At 44.6% G+C, this 12841-nt stretch overlaps 1 protein-coding gene across 4 annotated transcripts in view; it reads right to left on the bottom strand.

The window, feature by feature from the left end:
• Positions 1 to 12841, bottom strand: part of LOC124613013 (titin) — a 475930-nt gene that overhangs the window by 241596 nt on the left and 221493 nt on the right. For 2 of the 4 annotated variants that reach the window (XM_047141570.1, XM_047141577.1), the window contains exon 1: positions 8094 to 8729. The exons of 1 other annotated variant lie outside the window; for it this stretch is intronic. In XM_047141570.1, coding sequence (XP_046997526.1) covers positions 8094 to 8377 — 284 coding nt within the window. In that variant the 5' untranslated portion in view covers positions 8378 to 8729. Of the gene's footprint in view, positions 1 to 8093; positions 8742 to 12841 lie in introns of those variants that run through there. One more of the 4 variants, XM_047141596.1, reaches the window with a different exon arrangement.

The following is a 12841-nucleotide window of genomic DNA, read 5'->3' as shown; positions in this document are numbered from 1 at the left end:
AAGTGGGTCAAATGTTCATTACCCTCGTGTGACTGTGGTGCGGTACGATAGGCAGTTTCTGGTATTGTATCAATGTGTCCCTCACGTTCCTGCAAGGCTCCTCTCGAAAGTTTTCTGAGAGCGATGAATGATGTGATAAAATACATAAAAGACCTTGACATCCATATAAAGCTGTTGCCATTTGTGTTATTTTATGTTGCAGTGTTGTGTTTAGATATTGACAAGTAATACTTTTGGAATCTTTGTCTATGCATTGCCATACTATAGACAATTAAAATAAACGGATAGCTACGTAACTAACCGCAAAAAACTGCTACAATTTTAATAGTACATTCTCTAGGCATTTATCTGGAAGTGCCATCTTCTCATTTTCAAAAATCTGAACCGATATCGAGTAACAACCTAAAAACATAATTTTTGGGTATCAAGCCGAGCTGCTGATTCCAACAGACGGCTACGAACAGAAAATGGCTGAAAGTTTTGCGATATATTCCTAACATCCGGATGTCATATAACCTAGAAAATTTTCTCAGTATCTTTATCCGTTTCCGAGATTAAGTTTCATGTAGGTAAACTTTAAAAATTTTACCGACTTATAATTATTTCCATATGGTTTCATCCTTTATTTCAGCTGCGAAAAGAAGGGAACAAGCGGAAAAATGCTCCTATCGGAGCACAAAAAGGGCGAATATGATCCTCTTTAAAAACTCCTACTGAAAAGTCGGGCACCAACTGCCTCATTGTACCTTCCTCCACACCTTTAAAAATTTTGGCATGCTAACATATTCGTGCTTCCTTTATGCTGAGAGAGAAGGACACAGTGTGAGTGAGGAAGAGACTAAAACGTAATAAATATATACTGGAAAACAGTAGATTGTGGTTTTGTTATAGAAAGAGCGAAGGAGACGATGGCAGTGTGAGAGAAAGAGAGGGACATAGTGGCAGTGGAACATAGCTGACTGTGACAGAGAACTGCTAGGATAAGAGTGAAGCGGAGAATGCGGAAGGAATAAAGAGACTGAGAAAGTGGAATTGGGTGAGAGGCAATGATAATGAGATACCGAGTATATGGCAATGACAGCGAAGAAGAGAGAGATAGTGAAAGTGTGAAGAGACAGCAGCAGTGGGAAGAAGTGAATGGCATAGCAGCAGTAAGAATGAGCAAGAGAGAAACAGTAACAGTAAGAGGAGTCTGTAATAATAGGACAGAACGAAGGATACTGTGACTGTGACACAAGAGACATTGAGAGTTAAAGGAACACAAAGAGATGCTGACAAAGAGCTGGGCTGGATGAGTGAGTGAGAAGGGATAAGTGGGAGTGGATGGGTACGAGCGATGGAATAGTATATGTGAGTGAATTACAGTTAGGGAAGCTTGTGGCAGTGAGAGTTGAGTTGTACATTAAAAAGAGTGAAGAATATGTTTACAGGCTGAGGGAAGTAGAATAAGGCAGCTGGTATCCCATTTCTCAGTCACAATATTTTAAACAGGAGCGTATACGCCATTTTGTGCTCCGATAGAAGCGTTTATCCGCTGGTTTTCTCTTATATTATTCTCATGATCCCGAGGTGAAATATACGAAAAGGATGCTGGGCACGTCATAGTTTAACTTTCTACAGACGACGAGGTTATTATCTGAGTAGATGGTGCAACACAAGCTTGGAATAGCGAAGGAGGGAAGGAGGGGAAAGGAAATGGCCATATCCTTTTCAAAGGAACCACTCGGTAATTTGCGTTAAGTAATGTAGGGAACCACCCAAAACCTTGATTTGGATCGGTGCATGGGGATATCAACCGAGTCTCTGAATTATTTCGATGTCTGCTGTCAGACCTATTCGTTGAGGACTCCAAAAGCTGGACCAGTAGTCGTTCTGTACGGCACTTTTTTTTAGATGCATTGCTCTTTCCCAGAATCCTTCCCATAAATGCAAGTCTTCTGTTTTATTTCCCTACTAATGATGTTGATCTCGTAGATTCAGAAGCTTCATTCATAATATTTCTACTGCGTTGTTTGAAGAATATATCTTCAGATAAAGTCATGGACTGTTGGTTGAAAGATCAAGACTCAACAACTCACATAAATAAAATGTGCTCTTATGATTACTATAAAATTCTGATTTCAAAATTGTAGCAAAAGCCAGAAGAATGTAACTTTCAACAGTTCAAGTATATACAAATATAAATGTAGGTTAACAACCTCACTTCCAGATTACTAATACAGTTTATGAAGCAAACAGATTCGAACGTTAGATTGGAGTTAACCTAATTTTCACTTAATGAAACATCACAAAAGTTTGTTTTGGAGCGATTTTCAATTTAGTCTTACATCTTTACTGTAGTTATGTGCAATTATTTCTCTTTATATAAACCGCAATTGACATATTACTCATAATGTGTAGATAATTCCATATTTACAATTTTGTTTTAGTCATAGTACAGGTTGAAATGATAACTTAATTTGGTTCACATTGTACATCACCTCTTCCTTTTTCCTTACAATTACTCAATGCTTGATTTTAATCTTTTCTACAGTGTCACGATTAGAACCTCGAAGATAATTTTACTCTGTAAGTTTTTCAAGACACCGTTCATATTTAATGTGTTTTTGAAAGCCGTTCTCCACCTTGTTAACGTGTTCGACAATCATAGTAAATTATTATCTGACTATGGACTTGTTAGCCGAAAACTCGTTCATAAATAAATGTTGTAGAATATTCACTGTTTGTGTTTTAGTAGATGACTGTGAAATTTTTCTTAACCTATGCAGAAGATTCCATCAATTCCGCTGCTTTTTTGTTCATCTACAGTAATTTTACTATAATTGATCCTATTTAATTAAATATCGGTATGTGATTGAAAATCATTTAACTCGTTATATCTGCATGACTAATACCACGTGTTAGTAAAGATATAGCAAGTTACACGTCAGTTGTTCATCTGCGGCTGCATGATCTTACAGAGGGAATATAATTCATCGTCACTCCGGACGCCAATATGGGAACATTACCACGGTTCATTTTTTCGGTTAACATAGACTCTGAAGGGGCGTATTATATTCGAAAGAGGAGGGACGGAGCAGTAACATTCTATCATAGACAGCCGTTCCAGAACATTACGGTTAATCTAACAGTTTTTTTAATGACCATTTTGCTCAGCACCTACGTAAACATTAAGATGTTTTGTTTATAAACGAATACGATTAATATAAGTTCATATGACCAATCAACTATGATAAGAACAGTTATTTCATAAAATAGGTTTCACATATGACTGTGGGGCATCCTTGAAATTTAATCACTGGAGGCAGTAATACATTATATTTGTACTGTCATGTTTCCAGAAATATCGATTCGTTGTCGTTATTTTTGCTGTTGATATCAAGAATTTGTAATGACGTTCTGATTTTTGTAACTGCGCTTAACTCTCTTCCATTGTATCTTTCTTACTTGAGGTCGTCGCTTTGCACTTACACCATCTTCGTTCAAAGCAGCAATAATATTGATAACCCATTAGCTACACATTTTTATAGCACTTACTGCGCCCGTGCGGTGGACTTACACGAAAGCAAGACACCCGTAGCACCATTCACCGCGTGTACGACGTAACTGAGGCTCAAGCGAGAGTGGATGAGGGTGGGGATGTGGGGGCGGTGCATAGACGTAGTGGATCTATTCTAAGGCACTGGAAACACTCGTGTTGACTTTATTCAGATGGCAACTCGAAAAACTAGTTTCGCATCATATATCGTGCTGATATCCAGTTCCTAGTTTTTGTACCAGTACCGGCAAATCAGTCATTCTTCGTATTAGTTAGTTGATTACGCCACGCTTTCCGAAGGAAAAACGTCCACAGACACTGTCACGGACAATGGTCATTACACTGGCTCCTTAATGCGTGTTTTGGTGCATATATCAATCCATTATGAAGTCGGAATAGCGTCCTAACTAAAAGTGAGAGGTACAAGAGCATAAATAACGCAAAATGAAATGAAAACTTCTATTATTACTTAGATGAAGTTTGTGAAAATCATTGTAATGGAGGTAATTTCTGAAACTCCCGTATTAACTGGAAATATGCTCTAATAAACTGCACAGAGATATCCTCTAAATGTTCTGCAAGCCTAAATCAACTCCTATATCTAGGGGACGGGCCCGACCTCCAGTGACAAGGTTACACAGCTTATTATATTGTGCAAGCTAGGTATCCACAGCCTCTTTGCTTTTTCTTTAGAAAAAATTAAGTATCTATTTGTTCCTCGATTAGTTTCCCCTTCGTGACTGTTGTTATAACATAGAATGAGGCGTGCTAGTAGGTAATGTTAGGTAAATCCTTGATGAGTAATCCACGGACTGACCCCGATAGTACTGTTCAGTGACCACCTCGCTCTCAAGATAGGACGCGGAAGTGACATTTGGACTGTAGCAGCGGTTCAAGGCGTGCACCAGTGTTCTGTGATATTGCACCCCATGAGAAAAACTCCGCACAATTACCTATGATCATATCGGTCGATACTGTGAAAACCAGTTTTGAGGAGCACTTCTTAATACACAGTAGTTTACGAGCCAATATGCTTTATGCTCCATCTCTGGACATGTGTTTTCTGGTCAGTCCATACGTAAGCGTCCAAGAGTAAGCAGCTTCATCGTTTTATATGGGGAGTAAGATCACCTGCGATGAGAAGTGTAATGTAGAGATACCAAGCAGAATTTATCAAGAGAAAAGTGGTCTTAGTAAGAATTAAAGTATTTTAACGTCACGTTGTAACTTGCAACTTAAGAAAATACTTATAAAAGCGTTCATTTAGACCATTGGTTGTATTGTTGTGAAATGTAGACTTCTGGAATCGAACTTAGGAAGAGATTGAATTCTTTTGAGATACGATGCTAGAGATCATGATAATGACCACAGGGAACGACAAGATAATAAAGAGGATGAATGGAAAGCTGTATAGAAGTCCACAGTAACGGGGAACAATTGCCTTATTGGACATTTACTGAGGTACTAGAGGCTCCTGAAAACAATAGTAGACTAACATGACAAGGGGAATAGTGAAACAGAGGACCACAATTGAGGTACAGAAACACATTTTGAAATACGCATGATATGATATATATGAAGAAATAAAAAGGCAACTGGGGAAACGAGATTAGTGGAGAACTCCTATTGATGGACTGGCGGTATGCTGGGATGATGGTTCACAGTGCAGTCTTGATTTATGTAATAGTACGATGTGCATGCCAGACGAAGATGAGCTGTCGACAGATTTACCAAGGTAATTACTTTTATCGATATCGCGAGCATCACACATTCTGTTTTCGATCAGTTACACATGATTTCATGAATATTTTGGCTGAATTATATGTAACTAGCCACTATTTTATGTATAATTCAGTGACTTCTCGTAATTCGAGCTAATTGTGGGCTCTTATCGCAAGATAAACTAAAGTACAAACAAAATGTTACACAGTCAAGTGGAACTCTCATTTCAGATTTTCTATTGCAACAAACATCTTACTCTCTCACAGGAAATTCCTTGCATTAATGTGGTCAGCCAGTATTTGTGAACAACCTCCGAAGTAGATTTCCCTTCTTAAATGCCGTTTCACTAGTGTCTTCACTATATGATCACTCAATTCCATCTTCATCACGAGTCTGTGTCATTGTACCGCAAACTATTTCAACTTCTTTCCTTCCTCAGTTCGCAAAGCGCAAATTTCACAACCGTATAGATCATCACTGTATACATATGCTTTTAGAAGCCTTTTCTTAATTTCAGCATAGTCATATGAGACGTTAATACGTTACAGCAGCACCGGCGTCGATCGAGAGACTAATTATCGAATAAGATGAAGAACATGAAGATGAAAAGACATATGGGAGTCTCGAGCGCGTCATATAACCTGTAGTTGCTGAGAACGCCGAGCAGCTTGATCAGAAAGCGATCTAACGTAAACAGTGTTGCCAACTTAAAGTTTAGTAAATGCCCTCCGCGCTCTGTGTGCGGAAATCCTTAGCTGCAATCTCATCCGACGATTCAAACAACGAGCTCGGCAGTCTCCAATGGCAGTTGTTCCCATATATTACTAAAGCCAGCCAATGTCTTTGAATGATGACTTAAGATTCGTCATTAAATTATCTTTCAACTTAAGTTGCGGCTTCGATATCAGTGTGAAAGCTGTAAACAAAATGTAATGAACTCTGTTACGATAGTGTAACAAATTGCAGTCTCTAACACGAAAATTAGTCCAGAGTCGCTGACATAAGACATGAAATCGTCCGCACCTATTCCGGCGGAGGGCACGATGCGGCGGATTTAGCGATAAGCGAAACGCCTCAACTCTCCATATTGGGCGACTGATATACCAAACTTGGCGGTACGCTGGGATGATTTCCTCTCTACCAGTAGCCGGCCAAAGTTTGTGAACAATATTTTTCCGCTTTTCCGCTGTGTCCTCTTATTTTTACCTCTATATCAGATTGCAGATTCACATGAAATCAAATAAGTCTTTGGTAACAATATGGGAAATTATAATTTCCACCCTAAAAATTAACCCAGCCGGAGAAAAAACAGACGTCATCTAACTGTAGTCCGTTTAAGCTCGTTGTACAATGCGACACATTTACCCACAAGCGAATCAGCAAATCTCATTGGTGTGTGGTCTCGCGACTGAAGCCCTTCTCTGGTTGAGTTACCGAACTCTGCTGTCACAAGTGGCAGGTGGAATGGTTCCCTGATATCCGCAATGTTAGCCGAAATCTTTGAACAACGCACGAAAGTTCGTCCGCGAATTTCGCTACCACTCTGCTTCGCATTCTCGGTTGAGGTGCTAACGCAGGGTATGAAAAGAGACAGTGGCTATTGCGACTATATGATGATGATGTTTGGATTGTGGGGCGCTCAACTACGCGGTTATCAGCGCCCGTACAAATTCCCAACCTTTTCTCAGTCCAATCTTGCCACATGCGTGAATGATGGTGAAATGATGAGGTCAACACAAACACCCAGTAATCTCGAGGCAGGTAAAAATCCTTGACCCCGCCGGAAATCGAACTCGGGACCCCGTGCTCGGGAAGTGAGAACGCGACCGCGAGACCACGAGCTGCGGACGGCGATTATATGGCAAAAGACACTCGCCATAACAAAAATTAGTCCAGCATCATCTCAATGTAATACTGTCGGGCCCGTCGCGGGATGTAGCACGTTTAACGATAAGTGACTGACATCAGTTCTCATCCATTCCACTGATGAAAATAACTTACTAGCCGCAGTTGGGATGGTTCCCATACATCCACGCAGTCAGCCACAATCTCAGAATAATGCACGAAAGTTCGTCCACAAAGTTCGCGACTATTGTAAGGAGGCTACGTATGAAAGCAGACGAGGGCTGTGATGAATTATGGCAAATAGCTCTCTGCACCACGATAGTTAATCCACAGTAGCCTACAACTGGCGTAGAGGGAATGCAGTCCTCTCGGACGGATGAGGACAACACAAACACCCAGTCATCTCGATGCAGGTGAAAATCCCTGCCCCAGTCGGGAATTGAACTCGGGACCCGGTGCTCGGGAAGCGAGAAGGCGACCGCGAGACCACGAGCTGTGGACGGCGACTATATGGCAAAAGACACTCGCCACCACAAAAATTAATCCAGCATCATCTCAATGTAATATTGTCGGGTCCGTCGCGGGATGCAGCACGTTTAACGATAAGTGACTGACATCAGTTCTCATCCCCTCCACTGACGAAAATAGCTAACGTACTACCCGCAGTTGGGACGGTTCCCTTACATCGACACAGTCAGCCACAATCTCTGAATAATCCACGAAAGTTCGTCCACAAAGTTCACGACATTGTAAGGAGGCTACATATGAATTATGGCAAATAGCTCTCTGCACCACGATAGTTAATCCAGAGTAGCCTACAACTGGCGTCAAGGGAATGCAGTCCTCTCGGATCCGTAGTACGATCTGGCACATTTAACGATAAGTGAACGACCTCAAGGCGCATCCCCTCCACCGTCTGAAATACCGAGCCGGGCGGCGAGCGGCGGCAGTCGGGGAGAGGCGCGAGGGCGCGCTAGCGTCAGCTCACCCCGAGGCGGGCCGCGGTCGCTGCATGGTGGCTGCGGGCGAGGTCGTCGGCGAGTCCGCGGTGCGGCTCGGCGGCCTACTGGACGGCCGCTGGTGCGTCTGCAGGGCGGCGCGCTGCGCGGCGCGCTCGGGCAGCAGGCTGTCGCTCTGGTAGAACTGGCAGGCGCAGCGCACGCCGCTCCCCAGGCTCGACGCGGACGAGTCGCGGCGGCTGCGGGGCTGGCCGACTGCCGCGGCCGCCGCCCCCGGGCTGCGCGGCTCTTCCGATCGGCCGCGGGGCTTCATCCGCACTGCCGCTCGCCGCCCCCCGGAAGCTGCCGCTGCTGCTGCTGCTGCTGCTGCTGTTCGGCTGCGATCCCCTAATTACACCGCATGCGCTCTCGCCTGGCTGCCGGCTGCTGGCTGCGCCGCCACCGTTCTCACCGGGCCGAGTGACAACGGGTGGCCGCTATTTTTATTGCCGGACTCTTCGCCAGGGGACAGCGGCGTTGCCAGCAATGCTCCGATTGTTTCTGTCAACCTGCCGCTTAGGAAATCTCCTAGCGGCGCAGTAGCTTCCGTCCCCGTCCCTCGTTCCAAATGCCCCTTTTCTTACCAGTCCGCGCCGCATCAGTACCAAAAAAACCGCACGAAATCGGAAGAATGAAGCGTTTGCGGTAGCAGCAGACACTGAGACTGGTGGTAGATCAGGTAAATATAACGCGGCCCATCGACTGGCGAAGCGGTGGGCTTGAGGCAGAAATAGTGCTGGCGAAATATCAGGCGGGAGCCGGCGCGGCGGGGCGACGTGCCAGAGGGAGCAGCCGAGTGGGCAGCGGCAGCGGGAAGGCGCGCGTCTGCCCGAGGACCGGCGCTCGGGCGATGACCGCCACGTGCTATCTGGTCCCGGAACAGCCGCTGCATCTCACCACCACCGCACTCAGTGGATGATGGGCAGGCCCATCCCCGAGAGACGCTCTAGTTACTGAGCTACGTAGCACAATGAAACTTCCTGGCAGATTAAAACTGTGTGCCGGACCGAGACTGCCGGCTGGTGTGGTCGAGCGGTTCTAGACGCTACAGTCTGCAACTGCGCGATCGCTACAGTCGCAGGTTCGAATCCTGCCTCGGGCATGGATGTGTGTGACGTCCTTAGCTTAGTTAGGTTTAAGTAGTTCTAAGTTTTAGGGGACTGATGACCTCAGAAGTTAAGTCTCATAGTGCTCAGAGCCATTTGAGCCATTTGACCAAGACTCGAACTCGGGATCTTTGCCTTTTGTGAGCCAGTCCTCTGCCAACTGAGCTACCCAAGCACGACTCACGCCCCGTCCTCACAGCTTTACTTCTGCCAGTATCTCGTCTCCTACCTTCCAAACTTCCGTGCTTGGGTAGCTCAGATTTTGATCTGCCATGAAGTTTCATATCAGCGCACACTCCGCTGCAGACTGAAACTCTCATTATGGAAACATCCTCCAGGCTGTGGCTAAGCCATGTCTCCGCAGTATCTTTCTTTCAGGAGTGCTAGTTCTGCAAGGTTCATAGGAGAGCTTCTGTATAGCTTGGAAGGTAGCAGACGACATACTCGCAGAAGTAAATCTGTGAGGACGGGGCGTGAGTCGTGCTTGGGTAGCTCAGTTGGTAGAGCACTTGCCCGCGATAGCAAAGGTCCCGACTTCGAGTCTCGGTCCGGCACACACTTTTAATCTGCCAGGAAGTTTCATATCAGCGCACACTCCGATGCAGAGTGAAAATCTCGTTCTGTAAACATCCCCCAGGCTGTGGCTAAGCCATGTCTCCGCAGTATCCTTTCTTTCAGGAGTGCTAGTTCTGCAAGGTTCGCAGGAGAGTTTCTGTATAGTTTGGAAAGCAGAAGTAAAGCTGCGAGGACGGGGCGTGAGTCGTGCTTGGGTAGCTCAGTTGGTAGAGCACTTGCCCGCGAAAGGCAAAGGTCCCGACTTCGAGTCTGTCAGGAAGTTTCATATCAGCGCACACTCCGCTGCAGAGTGAAAATCTCATTCTGGATACGTAGCACAATGATTGGGGCTTCCAAATTTAACTTTCCTACGGTTTCCCCTAAACGCTTAAGGTGAATGTCGGAATAATGACATCGAAAAGGACGTGGAAGACTTCTTTCCCTCTTTCCCGTCCTGTGATGTCTGTAACAACCTCTATGTCAACGGCATGTTAAACCCTCACCTTCCTCCATCCGCCCTAATTCTGCAGGCGCGGCAGTTTCTGAATAAATCGTTATTACGTAGAATATCTACTTATTCTATTTTTCTCAATTAATTCCAATCAACTGCGTTTGGTTATATTCACTTATTACGTTATATTTCGAAATTCTCATGACTTCATCATCAAGAACATGCTAAGGCCAACCAATTGCTGAGCAACTGCAAAGTATGTATCTGCACAATCGTTGGACTCTATCATCTATAGCTTCGCCATAACTGTCACATACACTGTCTGACCAAAAGTATTCCGACACCTCTGTGTAATGCTGAACTGCCCACTACATGTCTCGAGAGACGGACCTGCCAGTATAAAAGGCAGCAGGAGGTATGGTGTCGTCAGTAAAGAGGCAATAACAGCACAATGGGTCGGTATGGACAACTGACTGACTTCGAATGTATGCTAGCCACTGGATGTCAACCGAGTAACAAATCCATCACGGATATTTGAACCCTTCTGAAGCTGTCTAAGTAGATTTTTAGGTGATGTGGTTGTGAAGTGGAAATATGAAGAAGCAACCACAACTAATGTAAGACCAGCCAGACCACGTGTACTGACAGTTGGAAACCATCGATCATTGTGGAAGGCGGTTGTAAAAAATCGTATGAAATCACTGGGAGTTCCAAATCACTATCAGCAATCCAGTTAGCACAATAAGTATGCATAAGGAGTTAAAATGAATTCTTTCCAATAGAACACAGTAAACCGAATACGATTGGATGCTCGTACTAGGTTTGTCATGTTGTATACATGAGGAATGACGCATATTTGCTTACTAACATGTACATTAGTGGAAACTGTACGATTGCACTTAAATCTAAGGACGTGGTGTGAAAATGGACGTGATTGTTACAAACTTGTCACTAAAGGAAATGACTAGTATCGCAACCACAACTATGACGGATACTGAAGGAAAATAAAGATTTTAATACGCACATCAAAAAAAGTTTTCATCATCTCAGTTCCGAGAGTTCTGGAACCTGTACAGAAAGTTCGAACAGAGATCAACGTAAACATCATTTCCGTCCAATATATTGCTCATGAAAACCACACATTCCATGTGTACCACCATACAGCGAGACCTTCACAGGTGGTGGTCCAGAATGCTGTACATACCAGTACCTCTAATACCCAATAGCACGTCCTCTTGCATTGCTGCATGCCTGTATTCGCCGTGGCATACTATCCACAAGTTCATCAAGGCACTGTTGGTCCAGATTATCCCACTCCTCAACGGCGATTCGGCGTAGACCCCTCAGAATGGTTGTTGGATCAAGTCGTCCATAAACAGACCTTTTCAATCTATCCCAAGCATGACTGATAGGGTTCGTGTCTGGAGAATATGCTGGCGACTCTAGTCGAGCGATGTCGTTATCTTGAAGGAAGTCATTCACAAGATGTTCACGATGGGGGCGCGAATTGTCGTCCATGAAGACGTATGCCTTGCCAATTTGCTGCCGATATGGTTGCACTATCGGTCGGAGGATGGCATTCACGTATCTTACAGTTGTTACAGCGCCTGCTATGATCACCAGCGGCGTAAGTCGGCCCCACATAATGTACCCCAAAACAGTAGGGAACCTCAGCGTTGCTGCACTCCCTGGACAGTGTGTCTAAGGCGTTCAGCCTGACGAGGTTGCCTCCAAATACGTTTTCTCCGATTGTCTAGTTGATGGCATATGCGACACTCATCGGTGAAGAAAACGTGATGCCAATCCTGAGCGGTCCATTCGACATGTTGTTGGGCCCATCAGTACCGCGCTCCATGATGTCGTGGTTGCATAGATGGACCTCGCCATGTACGGCGGGAGTGAAGTTGCCCATCAAGCAGCTCATTGTGCACAGTTTGAGTCATAATACGGTGTCCTGTGTCAGCACGAAAAGCATTATTCAACATGGTGGCGTTGCTGTCACGCTTCCTCCGAGCCATAATCCGTAGGTAGTGGTCATCCACGCCCCTGGGCGGCCTGAGAGAGGCATATCATCGACCCTGTCTCTCTGTATCTCCTCCATGTCCGAACAACATCGCTTTGGTTTACTCCGAGAAGCCCGGACACTTCTCTTGTTGAGAGCCCTTTCTGGCCAAAGTAACAATGCGGACACGATCGAACCGCGGTGTTGACCGTTTAGGTATGGTTAACTACAAACAACACGAGCCGTGTACTTCCTTCCCGGTGGAAGGACTGGAACTGATCGGCTGTCGGACTCCCTCCGTGTAATAGGCGCTGCTCATGCATGGTTGTTTAAATCTTTGGGTGGGTTTAGTGACATTTCTGAACAGTCCAAGGGACTGTATCTGTGATACAATATCCACAGTCAACGTCTATCTTCAGGAGTTCTGGGAACTGAGTGATGCAAAACATTTTTTATCTCTGTATTATTAGTATATAGAACAACGTCCCCGTCTCCTCAGCAATATGGAAGATGAAGTAATAAATTATATCAATTAGCTAGCAACAAATGTACTGGTTCACCACTTCCTTTTCTCCCAATGATCTTCTCCCAAAGATCATAAGTATTCTGTCTCTGGAGCACCAT

The sequence above is a fragment of the Schistocerca americana genome, chromosome 1 (genome assembly GCF_021461395.2).
Source record: "Schistocerca americana isolate TAMUIC-IGC-003095 chromosome 1, iqSchAmer2.1, whole genome shotgun sequence".
NCBI lineage: Eukaryota > Metazoa > Arthropoda > Insecta > Orthoptera > Acrididae > Schistocerca > Schistocerca americana.
Note: the sequence above shows the minus strand (reverse complement) of the source record. Positions and strands in the feature narration are given on the sequence as shown.